Raw genomic sequence first — 26,162 nt, forward strand, 5'->3', positions numbered from 1 at the left:
GTCCTTTCCTCTGATTTTCTTTTTATTTGCTGCACCCATCAAACACTGGCAGATATTGAAAGAAGTAATTAATGCAGTACAACTCTAGTATATGTCCTTAAAAGTTAAGTACTTCACTTGCGCCATGAAGGAACTATGATCAACAAATAAGGTAAGAGCCAAAATCAAGCTAAAGGAAGAGATTTTAAATGCTGAAAAAGTGTAAAAACAAAAGGATGAAGTGCAAACAAAGCAGTATGTATTTGCAAGGGTTATCAAACATAATATTAAGAGATTTGGTAAATGTATAGAAGAAAGATTTGAAGAAACCAGACTACAATGGATAATGAGAAAATGACAGATTTGCACAAGAGGTGCAAGAAGAGCAGAAAATACCAGTGGGATGAGAAAATCAAAAATAAATCAAAGGTGGGGAGAAGTCTGGATTTAATGTGAGGAAAAAATTAAAGTAAAACTAATGGGACTTGCAATAGATGCATCTCTGGAATCTGATGTTTTCCTTCACAGATTTTTTAAGAAATAGGTCATAATGATACAGTTGTATTCATCATCTTCCAAAATAAATCAGATTTAGCAATTGTCTTTGAATTAGAAATTTGAAAATGTAATTCCGTTATTTAAGAAATGAGAGACTGAAAATCCAGGTAATTATCGGTCATGTAGTTAACATTAATTGTAGAGAATATACTTGAATCTGTTAATGGTGACAGAATAACTGAAGACTTGGATTAGACCAAAGTGAACCAACAAGGTCTATATCAATTGCTGAAGGGTGGGTCATTTTTGATTGTTGCGGTCAATGTTTAGAAAAGTACACTAATACAGTGGGTAAAGAATTTGATATCAATGTTGCCTGAATGGACTTCCATAAGGCATTTGACAAGGCTCTAGAGAAGAAATTAACTCAAAAAATTAAAGTGAATTGGAAGTAACCTTGTGAGTACAAACTTTAGGTTTAGATTTTATTGCCACGTGCTCTGTTGTACTGGATTACAGGAGTATAGCTAAGAGTGTGGTGCTGGAAAAGCACAGCAGATCAAGCAGTATCCAAGGAACAGGAGAATCGACATTTCAATCAGGATCATTATTTCCTGATAAAGGGCTTGTGCCGAAATGTCAATTCACCCGCTCCTTAGATGCTGCCTAACCTGCTGTACTTTTCGTGCGCCACATTTTCAACTCTGATCCCCAGCATCTGCAATCCTCACTTTCTACAACAGAAGTATAGTTGAAAGTGAACAATGTCGCTATTCCCGATGCCTTTATTCCTGATGAAGGGCTTTTGCCCGAAACGTCGATTTCGAAGCTACTTGGATGCTGCCTGAACTGCTGTGCTCTTCCAGCACCACTAATCCAGAATCTGGTTTCCAGCATCTGCAGTCATTGTTTTTACCTCATAAAGGTATCTAGGTACAAAATAGAAAAATAAACAAATAAGTTAAAAAGTTCATCACTACAGTTCCCCTTAGTATAAAGTAAAAAAATGAAGAAATAATGTTAAACCTTGGTCGCAACGTTAAAGAAAAAGTTTGTATTAATAAACAAAGAGTCATATATTCAAGACGGCCAATCATATTAAATTGGATGGCACAAAAAGTGTCTGTATAGGGACAAAAGTTAAAGTAGCATGACTGATTGTGAAGCCTGAGTGTCTGTGAAGAGTGGGACGGCAGTGTTGATGGAGGGTGCAATAGCGGAGGGAACACTTATGATTGGGGGTGTGGGGGGGTTTGACTGATCTTGTGGAGTGGAGAGAAGCTTGTGCTTTAGATGTGGAGAGGTGGCTGTTCAGGGAGGTGCCTTAACCTCCGCAATACAACCATTTCATCCCCAAGGTGCTGACCTGTTCCTGTTACCCATGACTTTTTCCTGTCAGTCTCAAATTGAGGTTATGGTGAGGAGCAACCCTTACTCCCTACCAACTTGAACTTGGCAATATCCTCCAGAAAAATGTTAGATTTTGCATCCCTACTGACGATATGCAACTCTACCTGACCAGCACAGGTTGAGCAAAATGTCCTCCACTTTAAATATTGTGAAGACCCAACAATTAACTTAGGTCCCTACTACAAACTCTGTTCTCCAGCTGCCAACTGCATACCTCTCTGTGAATATAACCCCTCTCTGTGGTAACTCTCTTAGACTGAACTGAATGGTTCACAACCTTGGCATCATTCTAATCCCGAGATAAGCTTCTAGCCACACTTGGATGCCATAATTTAGAATGCATGTCTTCACCTCTATTATGTCACCTGACTGTATCCCTGCCTCAGCTTATTTACTGCTGAAGCCCTCATTCATTTCTTTGTCACCTCTAGTCTTGATTATTGTAACAGAACTTGGCTGATCTCCTACTTTCGATAGGAAACCCTTTCTTGTCCTAATCAGTGAGTTGGGGGTTCAATCCTGCTCCTGAGATTTGGTGGGACTCTCAGAAGTACAAAGGATCTGAAGAATCTTAGTGTGCATGTCCATGGATCCTTGATGGAAGCAGGACAGGTACATAAGGTGATTAGAAAGGCATATGCAATATTTGTTTTTAGTAGTCAAAGCACTAAATACAAGAGAAAGTTATGCTGGAACTGTTTGTAACGTTATTGCCATATCTGGAGTATTGTGTGAGGTTCTACTTGCCACACTACAGGAAGGCTATGGTTGTACTGGAGGTGGTGCAGAAGAGATTCACTAGGTTGTTGCCGTCCCACTATGAAGACAAGCTTAATAGATTAGATTACCAACAGTGTGGAAACAGGTCCTTCGGCCCAACCAGTCCACACTGACCCTCCGAAGAGTAACTCACCCAGACCCATTTCCCTCTGACTAATGCACCTAACACTATGGGCAATTTACCATGGCCAGTTCACCTGACCTGCACATCTTTGGACTGTGGGAGGAAACCGGAGCACCCGGAGGAAACCCATGCAGACACGGGGGGGAATGTGCAAACTCCACACAGACAGTTGCCCGAGGTTGGAATCGAACCTGGGACCCTGGTGCTGTGAGGCAGCAGTGCTAACTACTAAGCCACCATGCTGGGATTGTTTTCCTTAGAGCAGAGAAAGCTGATAAGGAGGTGATCTGTTTGAGGCATACAAAGTTCAAAGGGGCATAGATGGAATAAATAGGTAGAAACAACCTGGAAAAAGGGTGTGAAGAAGGACGAAGACTGAGACAGAAAGCTGTATCAAGGGATGCCTTTGGCGCCAGGGATCTGGAAAGCTAAAACCCCTCCCCATCCCCATTCACTGACTAGTAGCCTGCAAAGACAAACTGGTTGGACCGCACTTCAGGTGCAGGCCTCTCCTGCCATCCATGAAATCTGAATGTCATTGGGATAAACCCCTTCTATAAACTCGAGGTCACCTAAAAACTTTTTAACTGAAACCAGGTTGGGATCCCCAATATCCTGGACATCGTATAACTAGATCTGCAGACAGGTCTTTAAGCTAACCAGGGCAGCACGGTGGCTCATTGGTTAGCACTGCTGCCTCACAGCACTTGGGACCCAGGTTCAATTCCCACGTTGGGTGACTGCCTGTGTGGAGTTTGCATATGCTCCCCGTGTCTGCATTGGTTTCCTCCAGGTCCTCTGGTTTCCTCCCAGTATAGGGTCTGGGTGGGTTACTCTCCGAGGGTCAGTAAGGACTTGTTGGGCCGAAGGGCCTGTTTCCATACTGTAGGGACTAATCTAACCTAATCGAAGCGGGGAAGACTGAGAGGGTTGTAGGTGAAGGGAGATTTAGAAATTCAAAGAGGAAATTTGAGGTATTGAAACAATATCACAACATAAGTAAAGACAAGCAGAGTGGGATGGATGGGGACTGAGCGTTTGAGCATGTGCTTTAAATACAGGGTACTGTAATGCACTAGGTAGCTCTGCATTAAATTTGCATTATATGGCTCCATTGAAATTCTTCATGGGGTTTTATTGTACTCATTGTTGGTGAAACACGAACATGAAGATTGAAACATGAATTACACATTTGATTTGAAAGCTGTGTTTGTGTCTCTTAAAGGTTTACAGATATCTCCAGGCAATTTTATAAATCAAATAGAAGCAACTGAGAGAATAATGGAATAAAGTTAAAGAAAATTACAATACTCAGCATCTCGTTTGCAAGCCCAGAAACAGGGGCCACTTGATATAATGATGAGGGAAAGGTTATTGCACAGAATTAAACAAGATATGATGCATTAAAAGTGAGTGAGAGATGCCAAAATGGCAAAGAAAAGTTTCTTGTTAAAAAAAATTGTCTTGTAATTTGCAGCCGAATGAACAAAAATTATTTAACTTCATTAGTGCAGCTGATTTATGTTATCTGTCTGGAATTGTGATCAATGCCTTAAGTGCTGTTTTCTATCATAATGCAGGAAAGCCTTTTACAGAAGTGTGTTAATGTTCTTCACAAATGGAATCCATTCACTGGAACGAAAATAATTGATTTAGAATCATTGGTAAGTTTCCATATAACAAACCTACAACTTCATTTGCGGGTTTTTCCATCCTGAAATGTAATTTTTTTAGATTAGATTACTAGATTAGATTACTAACAGTGTGGAAACAGGCCCTTCGGCCCAACAAGTCCACACCAACCCGCCGAAGCATAACCCACCCAGACCCATTCCCCTACATTTACCCCTTCACCTAACACTACGGGTAATTTAGCTTGACAAATTCACCTAACCTTATTTCCTTATTTTTTGCTTTATATATACCCAGAGATGCTACTTAAGTAGCAGGTTTTCTTTCCACTGTCAAACACATATTTCTAAATTGATTACCAATTTATACATATAGGGCAGTACAATGACAACATAAGTGAAGGAGAGGTAGGGCAAGACGGAGAGATCAACCAAGCCTATTTGTCAGAAAATTACTTTTGCTGATGCATTCAAGAGCTTTATAACTCAAAGCCACAAAAGCATTTGAGCCGACTTCCTATAAGACCAAGCGGTTCAATGAATTGTACCTGGCCTGATCTTGCCAAAGTGTTTCTCAGTCCACCTGTGAAAAGATTGGAGAAGCGTTTGTGAGACTGTATAGTTTATGCCAGAGGAATATCTGTTACATCCCCAATCATGTTTGATATAAGGTAAGTCTGTGATGAATGTTAAATGCCTTAAAACTGAAAAACTTAAATTGATTTAATTATTGGAAATCAACCTTTTTGTGTGAACTGGACATAACATACAGATATTGCACAAGCAAAACATGGATTCTAGAAATCTGAAATAAAAACAGAAAGACTCGAGAAAGTCAGCAAGTCTGGCAGCATCTGTAGAGAGAGAAAGCATGTTAATGTTTTGAGTCCAATATTGCTCCTCTTGAAACTGAAGAGAGGTGGAAAAGTGATGGGTTTTATCATGTAGAAAAAAGGTGGAGAGGCGCAAGTGAAACAGAAAGAAGGGTCAGGGAAGGTTAGGGACGAAAAGAGGTTTGAGATCACAGTATTGAATGGGTGGCGTGGTGGCTCAGTGGATAGCACTGCTGCCTTACAGTGCCAGGGACCCGGGTTCAATTCCAGCCTCGGGAGACAGTCTGTATGAAGTTTGCACATTCTCTGTGTCTGTGTGGATTTCCTCCCACAATCCAAAGATATGCAGGTTGGGGAAATTGGCCATGCTAAATTGCCCATAGTTGTTGTGGTTCTGTTCGCCGAGCTGGGAATTTCTGGTGCAGACGTTTCGTCCCCTGTCTAGGTGACATCCTCAGTGCTTGGGAGCCTCCTGTGAAGCGCTTCTGTGATCTTTCCTCCGGCATTTGTAGTGGTTTGAATCTGCCGCTTCCGGTTGTCAGTTCCAGCTGTCCGCTGCAGTGGTCGGTATATAGGCACATTGACCTGGACGCTATATACAGACCACTGCAGCGGACAGCTGGAACTGACAACCGGAAGCGGCAGATTCAAACCACTACAAATGCCGGAGGAAAGATCACAGAAGCGCTTCACAGGAGGCTCCCAAGCACTGAGGATGTCACCTAGACAGGGGACGAAACGTCTGCACCAGAAATTCCCAGCTCGGCGAACAGAACCACAACAACGAGCACCCGAGCTACAAATCTTCGCACGAACATTGCCCATAGTGTTCAGGGAGGTGTAGGTTAGGTGCATTAGTTATGCGTAAAATATGGAGTAATGCGGTAGGGGAATGGGTTGGACTTGTAGCGCCAAATGGCCTGTTTCCACACTGTAGGGATTCTACAAAAAGTAAAGGGAATGTTAATTATTCCACGGAACAGAGATGGGTCTAGGTAGGTGTCAATAGCAGAGCATCAGTCAGCTCTTACTGAAAACAAAACACTGGGCATGGGAAGGGAGTTAGGTAAGGATAACAAGATGAAGGACCGAGTACATGGTCTGAATTTGTTGAACTCGATGTTGAGTCCAGAGGTTATAAGTCTGAATTTTGCATCTCCCTTCATTGCAAACTGCTAACTTTAGAAAACCAGTACAGGACTATTTGCTTGTCTTGAAAGATCAAATCAGCTCATCTGCTACATAGTAGTAAGTAAACAAATATTTTAAATTAATATTTTTGTAACCCCTGACCCTACCAAATGCATTTGATCAGTTTGCTTCTTGAAGTTCTGTTCAAAATGTTTTAAATTTCACACTTTCATAGATAAGACAGCTAGAGCTCTGACTGAACTGATTCCACAGTAAAATAAACTGCTGCAGTCAGAAACCATTCTGCCCTAGTCTGCTCAGAGTGAAACTGATAAATCCAGGTCGACCACCCATTTTATGCACTACTTCATTTCACTTTACGTTGATCTTTATGGAAAGTAAATCGAATTGTGGGTGCAAAGGGCAGAAGGTCAATTGCAGTCATTTCCCACCAAGGTTAATCACCCCTCCTCATCTGTGTTTCCCTCTTGAAATAATTAGACTTTTAATAGCTGTCTTAATTTCAGAGTTACATGAGGTGTGTACTGAGAATTACATTCTCATACGCAAAGAGGGTGGTAGTCTGTGTAATTGAGAGGCTCCTGGTTAATCCCTGAACAAGCAAGGAACCAGAGCCTTGCCCTTCCACTTCCTATGAAAACTCACTTCATAAGAACACATATGGCAGTCAGCCAGCTAGACTTGTGGGAAGGAAGCCTGGGTTAGTGAAGGGAAAGCAGCTGAGCAAATTTGGAAGTCTGAACCAGAACAGTTTCAGTGAGTTTGCTTGCTGTAAAACAGAGTTCAGTAAATTGTACTTGTCTAATCTCAAAAAGGTGCTTCTCAAATGATGATTGAAAAGATTGAGGAAGCACTTTCTTCTCAGAGTGTATCCAGTTTCTATCTCAACATCTTGTGCCACACCTGTGTTATGCAGTTCTGTCCTTGAATATTCAACAGTCCACACACATACCTGAACTTAGATGTTTACTAAAATGGGCAGCGCAACTGTGTCCCAAGAGAATCTCCGAATATAAACGTCAAATTCGTTATCATTTTTAATTCTGAAAGATGTGGAAGCCTCAAGAAAATTAGCAGTGTCTTTTGTAAGATACCTTTATTGGTTTTTCTACTTGAGTGTCCTGCTCGTATGGCATGCTCTAAAACATTATTTCTAGGTACTAAATCAGCTTTCTTTTGTATGCTAGAAACTCTGCTCAACCCCTTGCCAGTATAATCAATCAAATTACTACTAATGTTCTTTCATCATCTTATGTAATGATAAATCATAGATAATGTAGAACTTACTCCAACTGAACTTTGCCAAGACCAAATTGATTGCTTGGTTCTTGTCAAAAGCTTCTTGCTTTAAGTTCTGATTCTGTGATCCATGCTAGACACTCACTTTGAAACTGATATTGTGTAACGTCTATGTCCTACTTGGGTTTGAACTGAATTTCAAAAGATGCATCTTGTCCTATACCCACCGTTCCAGCATCTGTCTGCAAATGGCCAACAAAATAGTTTCATGTGGTTCAATATTGCTTTTGAACAAAATGTTAGCTTTTCTGTGTTAAAGCCATTATATAAATGTAGTATGTGGTAATGTCAGGAGTGATGGTGTGCAAGAGAGAGGATAGTTTTCAGTGTGTTCCCAATATTGAAATTTAAATTACATTTTAAAAGTCTTTTAGTTCTACTCCTTGTTTATGATCTTAATTGAACCCTTAAGTACTTCTTTATACTCATGAGATGTACTTTATCTTCTATACATTTCTCTTCCAGAAGTCAGTGAGCCTGCTATTAAGATAGTTTGCAGTGTTACTTCCATAGAAATGACTAATGACAACAAATTATTGTTTACTGAATAAACATCTATTTAAAATGGACGTTGCTTTTCTTAAAACTACCTGCAAACATACTGTTTCTATGTGTTTCACATCCAGTATGTAATTTACAAAAATAGTCGCCCATTATTTCCTCACCTCTTAACAAGGATATTGGATTTCGACTGTGCACTCTGTGCACCATCCTGAAACAGGAAGTGCTTCTGCAGGAGGATGTGGAGCTGATTGACCTACTTGACCCCAGTATCCTGCAATCAACACAAGCCCAACAACACGAAAATGGCTATCTCCCGTCCAAGTGGTTATGGAGAACTCCTAATATTTGGTATGTTTCCTATAATACTTTTCTTACACTTTCTAATAGTCTTTTGTTTCAAATAAAACAATTTCAGTATCAGTTATCTATAGAGGAACAGCTTTCACAATGACAAGCAGCATGTCCTTTTTGGGATAGACCTTAATTAAAGTATCACACATTCAGCCATTTGGAGCTTTTGGGTTAATTTCCAGCTCCTTTTCCTCCTGATTTTTCACCTTATGATGGACTGTTTCCAAGGCTGTGTTACAAAGAAACTACATAACAGAAACAGGCCATTTGGAACAACTGCCCTCTGTTGGTGTTCATCACTCCTTAAGTCTATGGGACCCTAAGTCAGAGGGAGTACCATCCCTAAGCTGTTAGTCACTCTCTGCAGAAATAAGCCCCTGCCGGATTTATAGGCTATTGCCATCTCAATTTCATCAAGACACGCTGAATTCGGTCTTTGCTTCCAAGCATTGCTGGTGTTGTCGGCTATAGAAAGATCTATGGGTGTCCCGGCATGGCTCAATTTGTGGGAGCTGTCACATTTGATCCATCTAGCAGCTAAATTGTGTAAGCTCATTTGCTCAGGTCTTCCTCGGGGTTTTTCCTGTTTATGCAAGATATAATGCCATATTGAGGTGGTCCTTATCTTGTATTCCCTTCTAGTTTTAAATATTTGTTTTTTCATTAATGCCACAGTACTGTTTGTGGGCATGCCTGTTGAAGAGAAAACTATATCATTTTAGTCAGTAACTGTTTAGATTGAAAATAAATGTTTAAATGCCAGCAGATTTTCTCAAACTTTCAGAGCCTACGAAGCTGAACCACCACTTAGACTGAGAGTTATGGGTGATTTAATTCTCCTTCCATTCTTTTAGATCAAATATTAACCTGATGTGATGATCAACTGTTTCAGTGATTCATGTGAAAGTTCCTGTGGTGCTGTTTATTAGTAGATTCACTCACCTTGCATTTTATCCTGCTCTGTTTGACTCTACCTGTATCCCCTCTCCAGGCCTGCAATAATTCCGGGTTTATCTTTCAGTTTACTAAACTTTCCTCTGCAAATCAGTTTCCCATCTTAATGCCCAGACAGGCATCCCTGCAGCCATAGCCAGGCACCCATTGGGGATCACCATGAGGTACTGTGGCACCCTGCAAATCTGAATGGTGTTTGTTTCCCTTTCACCCTTTTCTGAATAGTCTCTCCCTCCCAGGCCAGCTCTAAATGGTGTTCCACTATCACAGACTGGGAAGAAACTGTTGTTTCTGTTTTATATCAGACTTGAGATGTACCATTTTGAATTTCTATTTATATTTCTGTTGGTGTTACAATAAATGGCTCTTGTGAAGCTAGCACCAGCATGGATACAATTGTCTTTTTCTGTGCTGAAATTCTGTTCTCTGATTCCAGCAAGGTATGACGTGCAAGAGATTGATATTTTGCAATGGAGAGGTTTTGAATAGGTTTAGAAATTGATCATCAGCTTATTCTCATGGACCTACTAACAAATTGTATAACCTCACGGGTTGATTTTTTGCACACAGTTATGACATTTGACATGAAGTGTGCTATTAATTGAAGCTGCTTGGCTTATTGTTTACTAATAACATATTTTAAATATTCAATCATCGAAGTCAAAACCCTTTTTCTGCCATTCTGATTGCGTCGACTCTTGTGGAATAAAGTTCTATTACTCAGCAACTGGTTGGGATATCTGGTCGGCCTGGATGGGTTGGACTGAAGAGTCTGTTTCCATGTTGTACATCTCTATGACTCTATGAACTCTCTATGCTTCAACCTAATGGCCATTCTTTATTTTCAAACTTAGATGGTTATATTTGGGAGATTATGCAAGCTTCGAAAATACAGCAACTAAACCTGACCCTGTTCTTACCCCATGTCCTCACATTTGCAGTTTCCAGTCAATAGCTGTCAGAACTAGTAAACTGGTCTGATTTTTTTTTCTCCCTTTGTTATTTAGGGATATTTAAGGCCAGTATCTGATCAGCTAATTTGCTATAGGACAGAAATTGAACTTTGGATCAACTGGCCTGCATGGCTTCATTCTAGGCCATGAAGTAAGTTAATTCCCCAGTGCTACACAATTTCTACATGACAGAAATAGACCATTCAGTCCAATGACCTTCTGCTGATGTTTATTGCTACATCCAAGTATCCTCCAATTACCTTGTCTTACCCTGACCCTGTGTCTTCTCTATTCTCAGTCCATCATGACTGCAACAAAACTTCCCATAAATGCACCAACATCAACTCCATTTGGCAGTGAATTCCATATTGCAACTAATTTTTGTGAAGAATGTCCACCTAAATTCTTTATTTGATCTTTGTTTATTCTGTATTAAGCCCCTTTGTTCTGAAGTGGAAACTTTATTAGTCTGTGTGCCCTTCTTTTTCTAAATATTGTCTATTGACCAGAATGCATACTGTTGCATGTATGAAATGGGGTGGTTAGGATGTGTGGTATAAGTCTTGAAAATAGAAGATTGTAAATTTGTAAACTTAGTTTTGTCAAAACAGTAACTTGCTCCAGAGGGTTTTGACTTCGATGATTGAATATTTAAAATATGTTATTAGTAAACAATAAGCCAAGCAGCTTCAATTAATAGCACACTTCATGTCAAATGTCATAACTGTGTGCAAAAAATCAACCCGTGAGGTTATACAATTTGTTAGTAGGTCCATGAGAATAAGCTGATGATCAATTTCTAAACCTATTCAAAACCTCTCCATTGCAAAATATCAATCTCTTGCACGTCATACCTTGCTGGAATCAGAGAACAGAATTTCAGCACAGAAAAAGACAATTGTATCCATGCTGGTGCTAGCTTCACAAGAGCCATTTATTGTAACACCAAGTCCCCTACTCTTTTGCTGTAGCTTTTCTTTTTCAAGTATTTAATCCCTTCCTAAATAGATTCCATAGTCATTTGTGTAAAGATGTGCTTATGTTCTAATGCCTGGAAAAAGTTAATCTAATCTTTCCACTTGATGCTGTTAAAACCATTTGATCCTTGATACAAGTTCAACGACCAGTGGACAGATTATCATTAAGGGACTAACATCCCAAAGAGAGATCAATATCTTCAGGAGAGGTTGTGAAGAGAAACACGATGGGGGAGAAAAGTAATCCAGTCTTCTAGTAGTGAAAATGCAGGCACGTTACTAGTGTTGGTCAAACTTTGGTAATTGTTTTAGAATATTTATTTTATTCGTATTTGTTCATGGGATGTGGCTATTGCAAGCTAGGCCAATACTTATTGCCCAGCCCAAACTGCTGTTCAGAAGGTGATAGTGATCTGCCCTCTTGAACCACAAAATTCATTCATGGGACATGGGCATCATTTATTACTGAGCCCTAATCGTCCAAGAGGGCATTTAGAGTCAATCATATTGCTGTAGGTCTGGAGTCATGTATTGGCCAGTCAAAGGAAGCACGGCAGATTTCCTTTCCGAAAGGTCATTAGATATCCAGGTGGGTTTTAATGATAATCAACAGTTGTTGCATGGGTTCTATTTAGACCAGTTTTTTATCCCAGCTTTATTTTATTGAATTCATGTCCCACCATCTGCCTTGGTAGGACTCAAGTCTGTGTCCCCAGAGCATTAGTCTGGGGCTCTAAATTAATATTCCTGTGAATTTACTACTACTCTGTTCAATTTTATTGTTCTATTTTCCAGAAATATTTGAGGAAACTTCCAGAGTACTAAATTTGTGTCTCTTCTTGCGTATTAGGGATATTTCAGCATTGGCTATCCTTGCTAGTGCCTTAGTTGTGACCTCAAACCACTGTGATACTTTCCCTTGGGGCCCTGTAGGAATGGGTCTGTGTGGTCTCAGTCTTTATATGGTTTTCAGAAGCTTCAGTTTATGGAGAACAGCCAAGCTCCAGCGATCCATGAGAAAATGCAACAGCAGTCTGGAAGATATAGTGATGAATAGCCACACTTTCACCAGTCTTGTCAGAAAATCAATTCGACAAATTCAAGAGACAGAAGTCATTTCAAGAGGATTCACGTTGTGAGTCATTTTATACAAACATTGCTTTTTATTTCATTACCGACTGCAGCTAAAGTTATTTTATTTAACATTTTGGTCTGTTGAAGTTCCTCAAACTATTGAAAGTGATGAAATTTTGTTAGTTCAAAATGTTGTAATTATGGGGCAGCAAAGGTATACACAGCAAGTAGGTATAGAAAAATATCGCTACATAAAAGATTTTTTTACTGATTAATAAGCCTGCATATATTGAGAGGTCTGGAGAAATGCCAAGAGGAAAAGAAGATTACAATGGCAGCAATGATTAAGATAAAACATTACACAGACACAGATCTCTGAATATTGCAAGTGAAGCATCTTGGGTGGGTTCTTGCCACAAGCTGAAGTAGTATCCTGTAGTAGCTGGTTTACTACATCATTCTCGAGCAATCCAATGTCTTTGCATAACTGAGTGAGACAGCCTACAAACTTGGGGAAATTGTGTGAAGTATCACTATGAAATTGTATGATTAAATCAATAGAAAAAAGGGAACACTTTATTTGAAGCATTATACTAAAATGATTAAGGCATCTTTCCTCACCATTTTATGTAATATTTGACTTCATGTTTTGCCTAGCTTGAATAACAACGAAAACATTTACTTTTTTCATGTACCCTCACTGATTTGATAATCTTAGCTATGTTTAGAATTAAATCTCATTTTTCAGTACTTCCAGGTTTAAATCATACGATGCAAATGCGCATGCAAAGCTACAAACCCTAATCCTTATGTATTCAAAATTTTTCAAAAACTTTGATAATGAGTTTCTATGATGAATTACATATGGAGTTTGATGCGTTTTGTTTTCCTGCAATCATTGATTCATCGTATACTCATGAAATGATTCCAAGCAGAATTTTAATCATAACCAGCTTTGCAGAGAGAACTGTGCAATATTTAGAGCTAACTGTTTGTTTTCCAGAGTGACTGCTACATGTCCTGCCAGTAAGCTGGGGAACTCCAGGCAACAGCAAGGTCAGCAGCTAATTGGCCTTCGGAGGGCAGTGTACAGATCAGTGAGATCCGCCTATCGAGCTTCTCGAGTGGCTACCTGCCAGATGCTGAAGTCATATCCTTTTTGTTATGAATGTCCTCACAACTAAGTCACCAAGTAACTCTGTTTCCAATTTGGGTTGATAAATTTAAAGCACAGTTACAAGATTGTGTCATTAGCCCCTTGAGTTTGAACTGTGCCTTAACTGCATCCATCTGCCTTGGCTCCATGTCTGGTTATACAATCATCTAGGAAAAATCTATCAATCTCAGACTTAAGATTCTTAATAGCAGTTATTGTTTTTTGGGGGAAGAAATGTTTTGTAACTGCTCTTTTGAATCGCCTGATCCTCATTTTTAATTTTTAATCCCTTTGTGCTAGATTCCCAACCAATATAATTCTCAATTAATCTATTATTTATCTTCAAATCCAAAATGCCTTTATCAAATCACCCTTGACCATCCATGTTTTGGAAAATGCAAGTTTAATTTCGGTCATCCTCTCCTTTATAATCTAACCCTGAGAAAACTGACTACATCTGTATCTTCGATATTATTTCTTCATTTTTTTGGGTGTGGGCATTGCTGACTGGCAAACATTTATTGCCCATCTCTAGGCTGCCCTTGAGAAGGTGATGGTGAGCCTCCTTCTTGAGCTGCTGCAGTCCACCTTTGTGGACCTATTAGGTAATGCTATTAGGGAGGGAATTACAGTGACAATGTAGTATCTTGATCAATCGGATTCATTGCATGCAATGTATTTTTCAATTATTGTCTATTGGGGATGTAGATTCCACATTTACTGACCATCCCAGTTACCTTAATGATGATGGGGTAAAAGGAGGACCCTCTCTTTGAACCACTGCAGTCCTCTAACTATCAGCCACAGGCTGTGACAGATTCTCAAACTCATTCTCATAACATCTTATGTGAAACACGTGGTAAATTCCAATCCAATTCTTGTTATCAGACTTCAAGATCAATTCTCACAACGGAGTGAAGTTGGCAACGGCACGATTTTAACACCATAACTGTTATTCAGAACGACAATTAAGATTGTGAGCGCCAAGAGTTTCAGTGGTGACCTTAAAGATTGTAGGGAAACAAATTTAGTAGGAAGAATTGCAATGAAATTTTTAGATTAGATTTCCTATAAATGGAAACAGGCCATTTGACCGAACAAGTCCACACCGACCCTCCGAAGAATAACCCACCCAGACCCATTTCCCTCCGACTAATGTGCCGGTTCCCTGGTGTTATGAGGCTGCAAGTGCTAACCACTGAGCCACCATGCCGCCATCAGTGAAAATGAGAAACGAGGGCTCACCCAGAATTGAACTCAGGACTTCTCATATTTCTGCATCATGAAAAGCCCAAAGTGAGAATCATACCCTGAGACCAACAGGCTGTGTCAAAAAACAACTTACTCCTCTCTCCTTAAAAATATGTTGTTAGTCTTGAAATCCCCCACCCTAGGGAAAAGATACTTGCCATTCACCTTATCTGTATGCCTCTATTTTATAAACCTCTATAATGGCACCTCTCAACCTCCTACACTCCAGAGAAAAAGTCCCATCCTCTCCTTATAACTCAAACCATCCATTCCTGGCAACATAGAACATTACAGCGCAGTACAGGCCCTTCGGCCCTCTATGTTGCATTGACTTGTGGATCCAATCTGAAGCCCATCTGTCCTACATTATTCCATTTTCATCTATATTGTTTATCAATGACCACTTAAATGCCCTTAAGGTTGGTGAGTCTATCACTGTTGCAGAAAGTGCATTCTACTCCCCTACTACTCTCTGAGTAAAGAAACTATTTCTGACATCTGTCCTATACCTATCACCCATCAATTTAAAGCAGTGTCCCCTCATCCTAGCCATCACCATCTGTGGAAAAGGGCTCTCACGGTCCACTCAAACTCTCTGATTATCTTATGTCTCAATTAAGTCACCTCTCAACCTTCTTTCTAACGAAAACTGCCTCAAGTCTCTCAGCCTCTCCTCATAAGACCTTCCTTCCATACCAGGCAACATTCTAGTCAATCTCCCCTGGAGCCTTTCCAAAGCTTCCACATCCTTCCTATAATGCGGTAACCAGAACTACGCAATACTCCAAGTGCGGCCGCACCAGAGTTTTGTACAGCTGCAGCATGACCTCATAGCTCTGAAACTCAATCCCTCTAAAAATTAAAGGTAACATACCATATGCCTTCTTAACAGCCCTATCAAACTGGGTGGCGCCTTTCAGGGATCTATGTATATGGACACAGATTTCCCTGCTCTTCTACACTACCAAGAATCTTACCATTAGCCCAGTACTCTTTATTCCTGTTACTCCTTCCAAAGTGAATCACCTGACACTTTTCCACATTAAACTCCATTTGCCACCTCTCAGCCCAGTCCTGCAGCTTATCTATGTCCCTCTGTAACATCCTTCGACATTGTGCGTAACTCCACCAACCTTAATGTCATCCTCAAATTTACTAACCCATCCTTCTACGCCCTCATCTAGGTCATTTATAAAAATGAAAAACAGCAGTGGCCCAAAACAGATCCTTGCGGTACACCACAAGTAACTAAACTCCAGGATGAACATTTCCCATAACCACCACCCTCTGTCTTCTTTCAGATAGCCAATTTCTGATCCAAACCGCTGAATCACCCGCAGTCCCATGTCTCGTATTTTGTGCAATAGCCTACCACGGGGAACCTTCTCAAAGCCTTACTGAAATCCAAATGCACCACATCAACCACATTACCCTCATCTGCCCATTTAGTCACAATCTCACAGGACTCCATAAGGTAAGTGAGGCACTACCTACCCTTCACAAAACCGTGTTGACTATCCCTAATCAACTTATTCCTTTCTAGATGATTATGAATCCAATCTCTTATAACCTTTTCCAACACCTCACCCACAACTGAAATAAGCCTCACTGATCTATAATTACCAGGGTTGTCTCTACTCCCCCTCTTGAAAAGGGGGCAATATTTGCTGTCCCCAGTCTTATTGCACTATTCCTGTCGACAGTGATTACATAAAGAACAAAGCCAAAGGCTCTGCAATGTCCTCCCTGGCTACCCAGAGAATACTAGGATAAATTCCATCCGACTGATCTGTTTTCACACTATCCAGAATTGCTAACACCTCCTCCTTCTGAACCTCAATCCTATCTAGTCTAGTAGCCTATCTCTCAGTATTCTCCTTGACAACATTTGTTTTTTTTCCACTGTGAATACTGAGGAAAAATGTTCATTTACTGCTTCCCCATCTCCTCTGACTCCATGTACAACTTTCCACTCCTATTCTTGAATGACCCTAATCTTTCTCTAGTCATTCTTTTATTCCTGATATACCTATAGAAAGCTTCAAGGTTTTCCTTGATCCTATCTGCCAACAATTTCTCATGACCCCTCCTGGCTCTTCTTAGCTCTCTGTTTAGGTCTTTCCTGGCTAACTTGTAACTCTCAAACACCTGAACTGAGCCTTTACATCTCATCCTAACATAAGCCTTCTTCTTCCTAGCGAGTTTTGAGAAATCTTGTAGCTTAGTTTGAGGTTTTGGATGTAAGTTTGCTCGCTGAGCTGAAAGGTTCATTTCCAGACGTTTTGTTACCTTACTAGGCAACATCTTCAGTGGGCCTCAAGTGAGGTACTGCTGAAAATTCCTGCTTTCTATTTATATATTTGGATTTCTTTGGGTTGGTGATATCACTTCCTGTGGTGATGTTATTTCCCGTGGTGAGGTCAGCCCTGTTCCTTTTCTCAGGGGGTGGTAGGTGGGGTCTAACTGGATGTATTTGTTGATAGAGTTCTGGTTGGAATGCCATGTTTCTAGGAATTCTCGTGCATGTCTTTGTTTGGCTTGTCCTAGGATGGATGTATTGTCCCAGTCGAAGTGATATCCTTCCTCATCCATATGTGAGGCTACTAGTGAGAGAGGACCATGTCTTTTTGTGGCTCGTTGCTGTTCATGTATCCTGGTGGCTAGTGTTCTGCTTGTTTGTCCAATGTAGTGTTTGTTACAGTCCTTGCATAGTATTTTGTAAATGACGTTAGTTTTGCTCATTGCTTCTTCCTCTTGATAAGAGATTTAACTTAGAGTCATAGAGATGTACAGCATGGAAACAGACCCTTCGGTCTAACCTGTCCATGCCGACCAGATATCCCAACCCAATTTACTCCCACCTGCCAGCACCCGGCCCATATTCCTCCAACCTATTCATATACCTATCCAACTGCCTCTTAAATGTTGCAATTGTACCAGCCACCACCACTTTCTTTGGAAGCTCATTCCATACAAGTATCACCCTCTGTGTGAAATAGTTGCCCCATAGGTCTCTTTTATATGTTTCCCCTCTCACCCTAAACCTATGCCCTCTAGTTCTGGACTCCCCGACACCAGGGGATTTTGCCTATTTACCCTATCCATCCCCCTCATAATTTTGTAAACCTCTGTAAGGTCACCCCTCAGCCTCCAACGCTCCAGGGAAAACAGCCTTAGCCCGTTCAGCCTCTCCCTATAGCTCAAATCCTCCAACCCTGGCAACATCCTTGTAAATCTTTTCTGAACCCTTTCAAGTTTCACAACATCTTTCTGATAGGAAGGAGACCAGAGTTGCACGCAATATTCCAACAGTGGCCTAACCAATGTCCTGTACAGCCGCAACATGACCTCCCAACTCATGTACTCAGTACTCTGACCAATAAAGGAAAGCATACCAAACACCACCTTCACTATCCTATCCACCTGTGACTCCACTTTCCAGGAGCTATGAACCTGCACTCCAAGGTCTCTTTGTTCAGCAACACCCCTAGGACCTGACCATTAAGTGTATAAGTCCTGCTAAGATTTGCTTGCCCAAAATGCAGCAGCTCGCATTTATCTGAATTAAACTCCATCTGCCACTTCTCAGCCCATTGGTCCATCTGGTCAAGACCCTGTTGTAATCTGAGGTAACCCTCTTTGCTGTCCACTACACTTCCAATTTTGGTGTCATCTGCAAGCTTACTAACTAAACCTCTATGCTCGCATCCAAATCATTTGTATAAATGACAAAAAGTAGAGGACCCAGCACCGATCCTTGTGGCACACCACTGGTCAAAGGCCTCCAGTCTGAAAACTAACCCTCCACCACCACCCTCTGTCTTCTACTTTTGAGCCAGTTCTGTATCCAAATGGCTAATACTCCCTGTATTCCGTGAGATCTAAACTTGCTAATTAGTCTCCCATGGAGAATCTTGTCAAATGCCTTACTGAAGTCTGTATAGATCACATCTACCGTTCTGCCCTCATCAGTCCTCTTTGTTATTTCCTCAAAAAACTCAAAATACACACAAAGCCATGTTGACTATCCCTAATCAGTCCTTGCCTTTCCAAATACATGTACATCCTGTCCCTCAGGATTCCCTCCCAACAACTTGCCCACCACCGACGTCAGGCTCACTGGTCTATAATTCCCTGGCTTGTCCCTACTACCCTTCTTAAACAGTGGCACCACGGAACTTCTTTAGTAAACCACAGCTCCCTCGCTTGACTACTTCCTCCCTGCCTGAAAGGTACATACTTACCAAGGACACACAGGAGCAATTCCTTGAATAAGCTCCACATTTCAATTGTGCCTAGGCCTTGCAGTTTCCTTCCCCATTCTGTATATCCTCAACCTTGCCTAATCGCATCATAATTGCTTTTCCCTCAGTAATAAATTTTGCCCTGCAGTATATACCTATCCCTTACCATCGCTAAAGTAAACATAACCGAATTGTGGTCATATCACCAAAGTGCTCACCTACCTCCAAATCTAACACCTTGCTGGGTTCATTAGCCAGTACCAAATCCAATGTGGCCTCGCCCCTTGTTGGCCTGTCTACATACTGTCAGATTAGATTAGATTAGATTAGATTAGATTACTTACAGTGTGGAAACAGGCCCTTCGGCCCATCAAGTCCACACCGACCCGCCGAAGCGCAACCCACCCAGACCCATTCCCCTACATTTACCTCTTCACCTAACACTACGGGCAATTTAGATGGCCAATTCACCTAACCTGCACATTTTTTGGATTGTGGGAGGAAACCGGAGCACCCGGAGGAAACCCACGCAGACACGGGGAGAATGTGCAAACTCCACACAGAGAGTCACCAGAGGTGGGAAGCCCACAAACTTCTTCAGGAAGGGCTGATGCCCGAAACGTCGATTCTCCTGTTCCTTGGATGCTGCCTGACCTGCTGCGCTTTTCCAGCAACACATTTTCAGCTCTGATCTCCAGCATCTGCAGTCCTCACTTTCTCCTATTTCCAGTCAATATTTGGAAAGTTAAAATCCCTCATAACAACTAACTTGTCACTTTCGCTCCTATCCAGAATCATCTATGCTATCCTTTCCTCTATATCTCTGGAACTATTTGGAAGCCGATAGATAACTCCTAACAGGGTGACCTCTCCTTTCCTGTTTCTAACTTCAGCCCGTAGAGCCTCAGTAGGTGAGTCATCAAACATCCTTTTTGCCACGGTAATACTGTCCTTGACTAGCAATGCCAGGCCTCCCCCTCTTTTACCATCTTCTTTGTTCTTACTGAAGCATCTAAATCCCAGAACCTGCAACAACTATTCCTGTCCCTGCTCTATCCATGTCTCCGAAATGGCCACAACATCGAAGTCTCAGGTCCCAACCCATGCTGCAAGTTCACCCACCTTATTCCGAAGCATCCTGGTAAATCTCTTCTGTACCCTCTGTAACTTAATAATATCCTTCCTGTAACAGGGTGACCAGAACTGGACACTATTCCAGGAGAGGCATATCAAGATCCTGTACAACCTCAACATAATGTCCCAACTCCTAACTCTGAGCAATGAAGGCAAGCATGTTAAATGCTTTCTCAACTACCTGACATGTGAAGCAAACTTCAAAGAATTTTATACCTGAACCCCTAGGTCTTTCTGTTCTACAACATTACATAAAGCCTTACTTTTAATTGTATAAGTTTTGCCTTTGTTTGTCACATTTAATCAAATTAAACTCCATTTATCACTCCTCAGCCCATTGACCCAATTGATTAACATCTTTTTGTTCTCCCAGAAGCATGTTTGTTTTCATTGGAAAGACAGCAGCTACAAAATTATGAGAGACATAGTGGTGGATATTCAGAGGCTTTTTCCCACTATTGAAATTTCAATTACACGGGGCCCTTATGTTCAAGGTGAGAGGGGTAAAACTTAAGGGGGATGTACAAGGGAAGATTTTCATGCAGAGTGTGGTAGGAGCCTGGAATGCACTACCAGAAGAGGTGGTGGAAGCAGGCACGTTGGCGACATTTAAGACACATCTGGATGGTTACATGAATATGGAGGGATACGGACCGCAGGTTTATTTTTTCTTGTAGTTAGGGCATGATGATCAGCACAGGCTTCTTCACTGTTCACTGTACCAGTAAACTTGTTGTCATCTGCAAACTTACCAAACATGCTTTCTATATTCACATCTAAATCATTTATATAAAACAACAACAAAAGTGGACTCAGCACTGATTCCTGTGGAAATCCAAAGGTCACAGGCCTCCAGTCCAAAGAAGAATCCTCCACCATCACTCTGTCTCCTGCCATTAAGCCAATTTTGTGAAGATGCAGTCAGTCATGTGACTATATAGCCATGAGGACAGATTTAGCCTGAGTGGATTGGACTGGAAGGATAAATTGTAAGACAGCAGATAAGCAGTAGCAGATATTTCAGGAGCTATTCAATTCCTCACAACTCCGACATATCCCAGTGAGAAAGAACGATGGTAGTGGGGGTAAAAAAATCCATGGCTAAACAGGGAGGTCAAGGACAATATAAAGGCCAAAACTAATGTGTGCCCTATTGCAAAGGCCAGTGGCAGGCTGCAAGATTTAGAAAATTGCAAACATAATCAAAGGGATACTAAAAAATTAATAAGTAGAGCTAAGGTAAATTATGAAAGAAAACCATCACAAAATAGAAAAATGATAGCAAAAGCTTCTAAGGGTATATAAAAGGGAAAAGAGTCGCTAATGTGAATGTTGGTCCCTTGGAAGATGAAACCAGAGAGTTAATAGTGGAGAACACTGAGATGGCAGAGATGCTGAATCAATATTTTGCCTCAGTTTCCATGATGGAGGACAATAGTATCGTTGGAACAGGCAAGTTAGAGGCAATAGACAAGGTAGAACCTAGAACAGTAGGAAAAAGATACAAGCAAGCTATTAAGATTGAGGACTAACAAGTCCACTGAGCCTAATGGCCTACATCCTAGGGTATTAAAGGAAGTGGCAACGGAGATAGGAGACCCATTGGTTAAAATACTCCAAAATTCTCTGGACATGGGAAAAGTTCATGTAGATTGGAAAATGGCTACATTAACACCCTTAATCAGAAAGAGAGCGAGGCAAAATGTGGGAAATTACAGACCAGTTAGTTTAACAACTGTTGTTGAGAAATGATTTGGAGATGCCGGTGCTGAACTGGGGTGTACAAAGTTAAAAATCACACAACACCAGGTTATAGTCCAACAGGTTTAATTGGAAGCACACTAGCTTTCGGAGCGACGCTCCTTCATCAGGTGATAGTGGAGGGCTCAATCGTAACACAGAATTTATAGCAAAAATTTGCAGTGTGATGTAACTGAAATTATACATTGAATAATTGATTGTCTGTTAAGCCTTTCATCTGTTAGAATACAGTGATAGTTTCACTTCTTTCATGTGTAAATCACAAAACCTCTTTTTTAAAGTTGCATTCTCGGCTTAGCAATTAACAATAGTGATAGTTAGACAATATGTTGAAGGTGTTAGCCCCTGTGTTCTCTGTCTATGACCTGATGTTTAGATTGATTCTAATCTAAAAAGTGAGATAACAGAGTTTTACATAAATTCATGCAGTTTTTGAGCTCAGAGTTCTACGTGAATGTATGCAGTTTTTGAGCAAAGTGCAAGGTAACTCTGCAAGTACAAATTCACCCCACAAAATATGTGTGTGCATGTGGGTCTTTGTCTGTCTGTGTGTGTGTGTGTGTGTGTGTGTCTGTCTGGGGTGAGAGTGTGAGTGTGTGTGTAGTGAGTGCAGAGTGTCTTAAGTATGTGTGGGAGTGTCCAGGACATTCAGCCTCGGACCTTCGGGTGACCATCCTCCAAGGTGGACTTCGGGACAGGCAGCAGAGGAAAGTGGCCGAGCAGAGGCTGGTAACCATAGGGAGGGCCTCAACCGGGACCTTGGGTTCATGTCACATTACAGGTGATCACCATTGCACTACACACACACACACACACACAGATATTCCTACATACACACACACACACACACACACACTCTCTCTCACATACACATGGACACAGGTACACACAGACACCCACACACACACCCTTCTAGACACACACACTCCCACACATGCACCCCCTCACAGACTTAAGACACTGCACTCACTACACACACACACACACACACACACTTTCTCACCCTCACAACCCCCAACCCAGAAGAATTGAAATAAAACACCTTCCAAAATGTTCCATGGAGAGAAAGCAAAGTTAAGTTTTTCTTCAGTTCTGAAGAAGGGCCACTGGACACAAAATGTTAACTTTGCAGGTCTACAGTTGCTGTCAGACCTGATGAGTTTTTTCCAGCAATTTCTGATCTTTCCCTAACTTTTCATTTGAGAACAAAGTACTAGTGATGCTGTAAATCTGAAACCAAAAGAGAAAATTGTGGAGGAGAGATCTTCAATCTGAAATATTAATACTGTTTCTCTCCAAGTTGTTACAAGACCTGCTGAGCTTTTCCAGAATTTTTGAGCCTCATCTACAGACTAAAATTGTTCTTTGTCTCTATGTTGAAAGACTGTCAATGGAAATCAGCCTCTTAGAAATCAAGTATCTTAAATCCAGATATTCCTCCAGTTTCATTCGCCTACTACTGATTATCGAAGGGTGATAAAAACAAGTATTTTACTTTTTACAAGTGATGTTTTACTCCATGTACATGACCTTAAAAAATATGCACATCACTATTTTGTTTAAAACCTTGTATTGAGATTTACTAATTATGGCTTAACTCGATTGTCTTTTTTTTTAGTCCTAGACACAAGTATTTTGAATAGAGTTAAAAATCACACAATACCAGGTTATAGTCCAACAGGTTTAATTGGAAACACACTAGCTTTCGGAACGACGCTCCTTCATCAGGTGATTGTGAGCGTCGCTCCGAAAGCTAGTGTGTTTCCAATTAAACCTGTTGGACTATAACCTGGTGTTGTGTGATTTTTAACTTTGTACACTCCAGCCCAACTCTGGCATCTCCAAATCATGTTTGAACAGAATTTAGTTTCAGTAATTAGCTCATTTCACTTTATAGTATCATCCAGTAGTCTAAATCATATAGTATTTTTCAATTGATTATATTTTTAACTTTTGTTCCAAAGAACATGCTATGAATAAATTGGTCGAAATAGGTCAAGTCTGAATATGTTGCTTTGATTTGTTTATTTACTCTTATAAGACATGAGTATGGCTCAGAGAACAGTTTGCAGGCTGACAATGACTTGTTATAATGCCTTAATTATTATTAAACCTATCCTCTGAACTCTGAAATTGATAACGTGACTAATTACCTCTCTGCAATCCCAATAAATGAGCTTGGCATGGGACTCGACAAAGACCTTGTGTCTGAGGAGGAGGCCCAGGAGCTGACAGATTGTTACAGTCTCAAAGACTTAAAGGTATGTGGAGCATTACAATCTAAGTTGGAAAAGACATGTTATACTTAATCCAAGTAAAACATTTACATATTAATGTTTTTTTAAGTTCACTGCAACATGAATTTTATGGGAATTTAGATAAACACATGAAGGAGCAATGAATCAGTTGAAGTCAGACAGGATGTACCTCAAGTGGAGCACATTCACTGGAAAAGACCAGATAGGTCTCTCTGTATGCTATGAAGGTAATGTGTAGTACAAACGTCTCCCAATCAAAGGTTCCTTCAAGCAAATTAACCTTAATGGAGAATTAGCTACAGTCAGTTCTGCTATTACACGGTAGTCCTGTTCTCGTGGAACTCTGTGATATAAGAAAATCTCATAATAGCAGGACCACTTAAACTAATGGGGCTGGAATCACGTTATAACTATTATATGCTTTAAAAGTTCACACTTTAGAAACAATGTCCCCAATTCGTCAATCGTGGTTTGGCAAATTTCCATTAACAAAGCGTACATTATAGAAGAACAACCTGTATTTTATTTCCAGAGTAAAAACACCTTTAATACCACAGATATGACTTTTGTGAATGGTATTTTCTTTCCACAGTGACAATACTATGGTTTTAAGAAGTGTATTTTGTCCTGGTTTTTTGTCATGCAGGGAGGTTGAGACAGTGATCAGTTCCAGGCCAATAACATAACCAGCTTGTGAGGCCATGGGGTTGTTTTTAAAAGTTGGAACAATACAGGCAGCCCAAAGAGGTGGGATCAAACTCCCTCAGAACCCAGACTTTAGTTTAATTTTCAGGAGCTGTTGAGGTTTGGGAATTGCTACACATTTCTCCCTGCTACAATTTTCTCTTGAAGTTCTTTCCTCCTGGACTAGAGAATTGCATTTGAGACAATCTATATTACTGAATTTGGCTTTGCTAAGGGTGTGTTTATGCAATGTTACTATATTGGAACAGTTGCTGTTTAGTTAAATAATCTATTACTTATTAAGTTTTCCAGTAGGGTTAAGTTATTGCAATTCTTCTTTCTTTTGTTTGTATTTTAACTAAAGCGTAAGAATAAAATGTGTTTTACTTCAAGTCTGGTAGTCTGACCAATCAAATTGCATCCTTGCACTTGCCTTTAAAATTAAGAAAAAGTTGGAGTCTGGCCATTTAAAATATTTTGAGGGGGTTTGGTCTAGTGCATAACACCAAAAGCACTGTTTCTAGTTGCACTGTTTAATTGCTTATTTTACTGTGCTGCCAACTACTGGCTTCAGTACATAAAATCCTTACAGTGTGGAAGCAGGCCATTCAGCCCATTGAGTTCACACCAACCTTCTGATGAGCATCCCACCCAGACCCATCTTAACCCATAACCCTGCATTTCCCACACCTAACCTACAAATCCCTGGATATTATGGGCATCTTAGCAATGAGCAATGTACCTAAACTGCACATCTTTGAACTAGTTTTAATCTCTTTGTATATAAGTGCCTGGACTCATTGGTGCAGCATGGTGGAGTTCACAGCAGCCCATGCTATGAAGGTGCAATACCTAGGTTTGTCCCTGCAAGCTTTCCTGCTGTCAACCGTGTAAAAAGCGAAGTAAAGGTCAAGTAGTTAATCCACAGGAAGAGAGAATCAGAAGATGACACGTGCTCACTCTTCTGTCTTCCTCAAGAGGAAAACAAAGAAAAAACATTGTAACATCTCACAAATATAATACAAGATGGGAAGCAACAGTGTAATCTCTGATGAATCCATTCAGTAACAATCCTGCATATGTGCAGTTAGTGAATTATAATAGTCTGAAATGGGATAAATTTACATGTTTGTTTACATTGTGCATACAAGTTTC

The 26,162-nt window shown here is 40.6% G+C and overlaps 1 protein-coding gene across 3 annotated transcripts in view; it reads left to right on the plus strand.

Annotated features, from left to right (window-relative positions):
• Nucleotides 1-26,162, plus strand: part of vezt (vezatin, adherens junctions transmembrane protein) — a 108,976-nt gene that overhangs the window by 49,689 nt on the left and 33,125 nt on the right. Inside the window, exons 3-7 of one of the 3 annotated variants that reach the window (XM_072562385.1) lie at nt 4,372-4,455; nt 8,353-8,558; nt 12,296-12,580; nt 13,523-13,668; nt 24,178-24,326. In XM_072562385.1, coding sequence (XP_072418486.1) covers nt 4,372-4,455; nt 8,353-8,558; nt 12,296-12,580; nt 13,523-13,668; nt 24,178-24,326 — 870 coding nt within the window. The remainder of the gene's footprint in view (nt 1-4,371; nt 4,456-8,352; nt 8,559-12,295; nt 12,581-13,522; nt 13,669-24,177; nt 24,327-26,162) is intronic. The other 2 variants (XM_072562387.1, XM_072562386.1) reach the window with 2 other exon arrangements.

Source organism: Chiloscyllium punctatum, chromosome 44, assembly GCF_047496795.1.
Source record: "Chiloscyllium punctatum isolate Juve2018m chromosome 44, sChiPun1.3, whole genome shotgun sequence".
Lineage (NCBI taxonomy): Eukaryota > Metazoa > Chordata > Chondrichthyes > Orectolobiformes > Hemiscylliidae > Chiloscyllium > Chiloscyllium punctatum.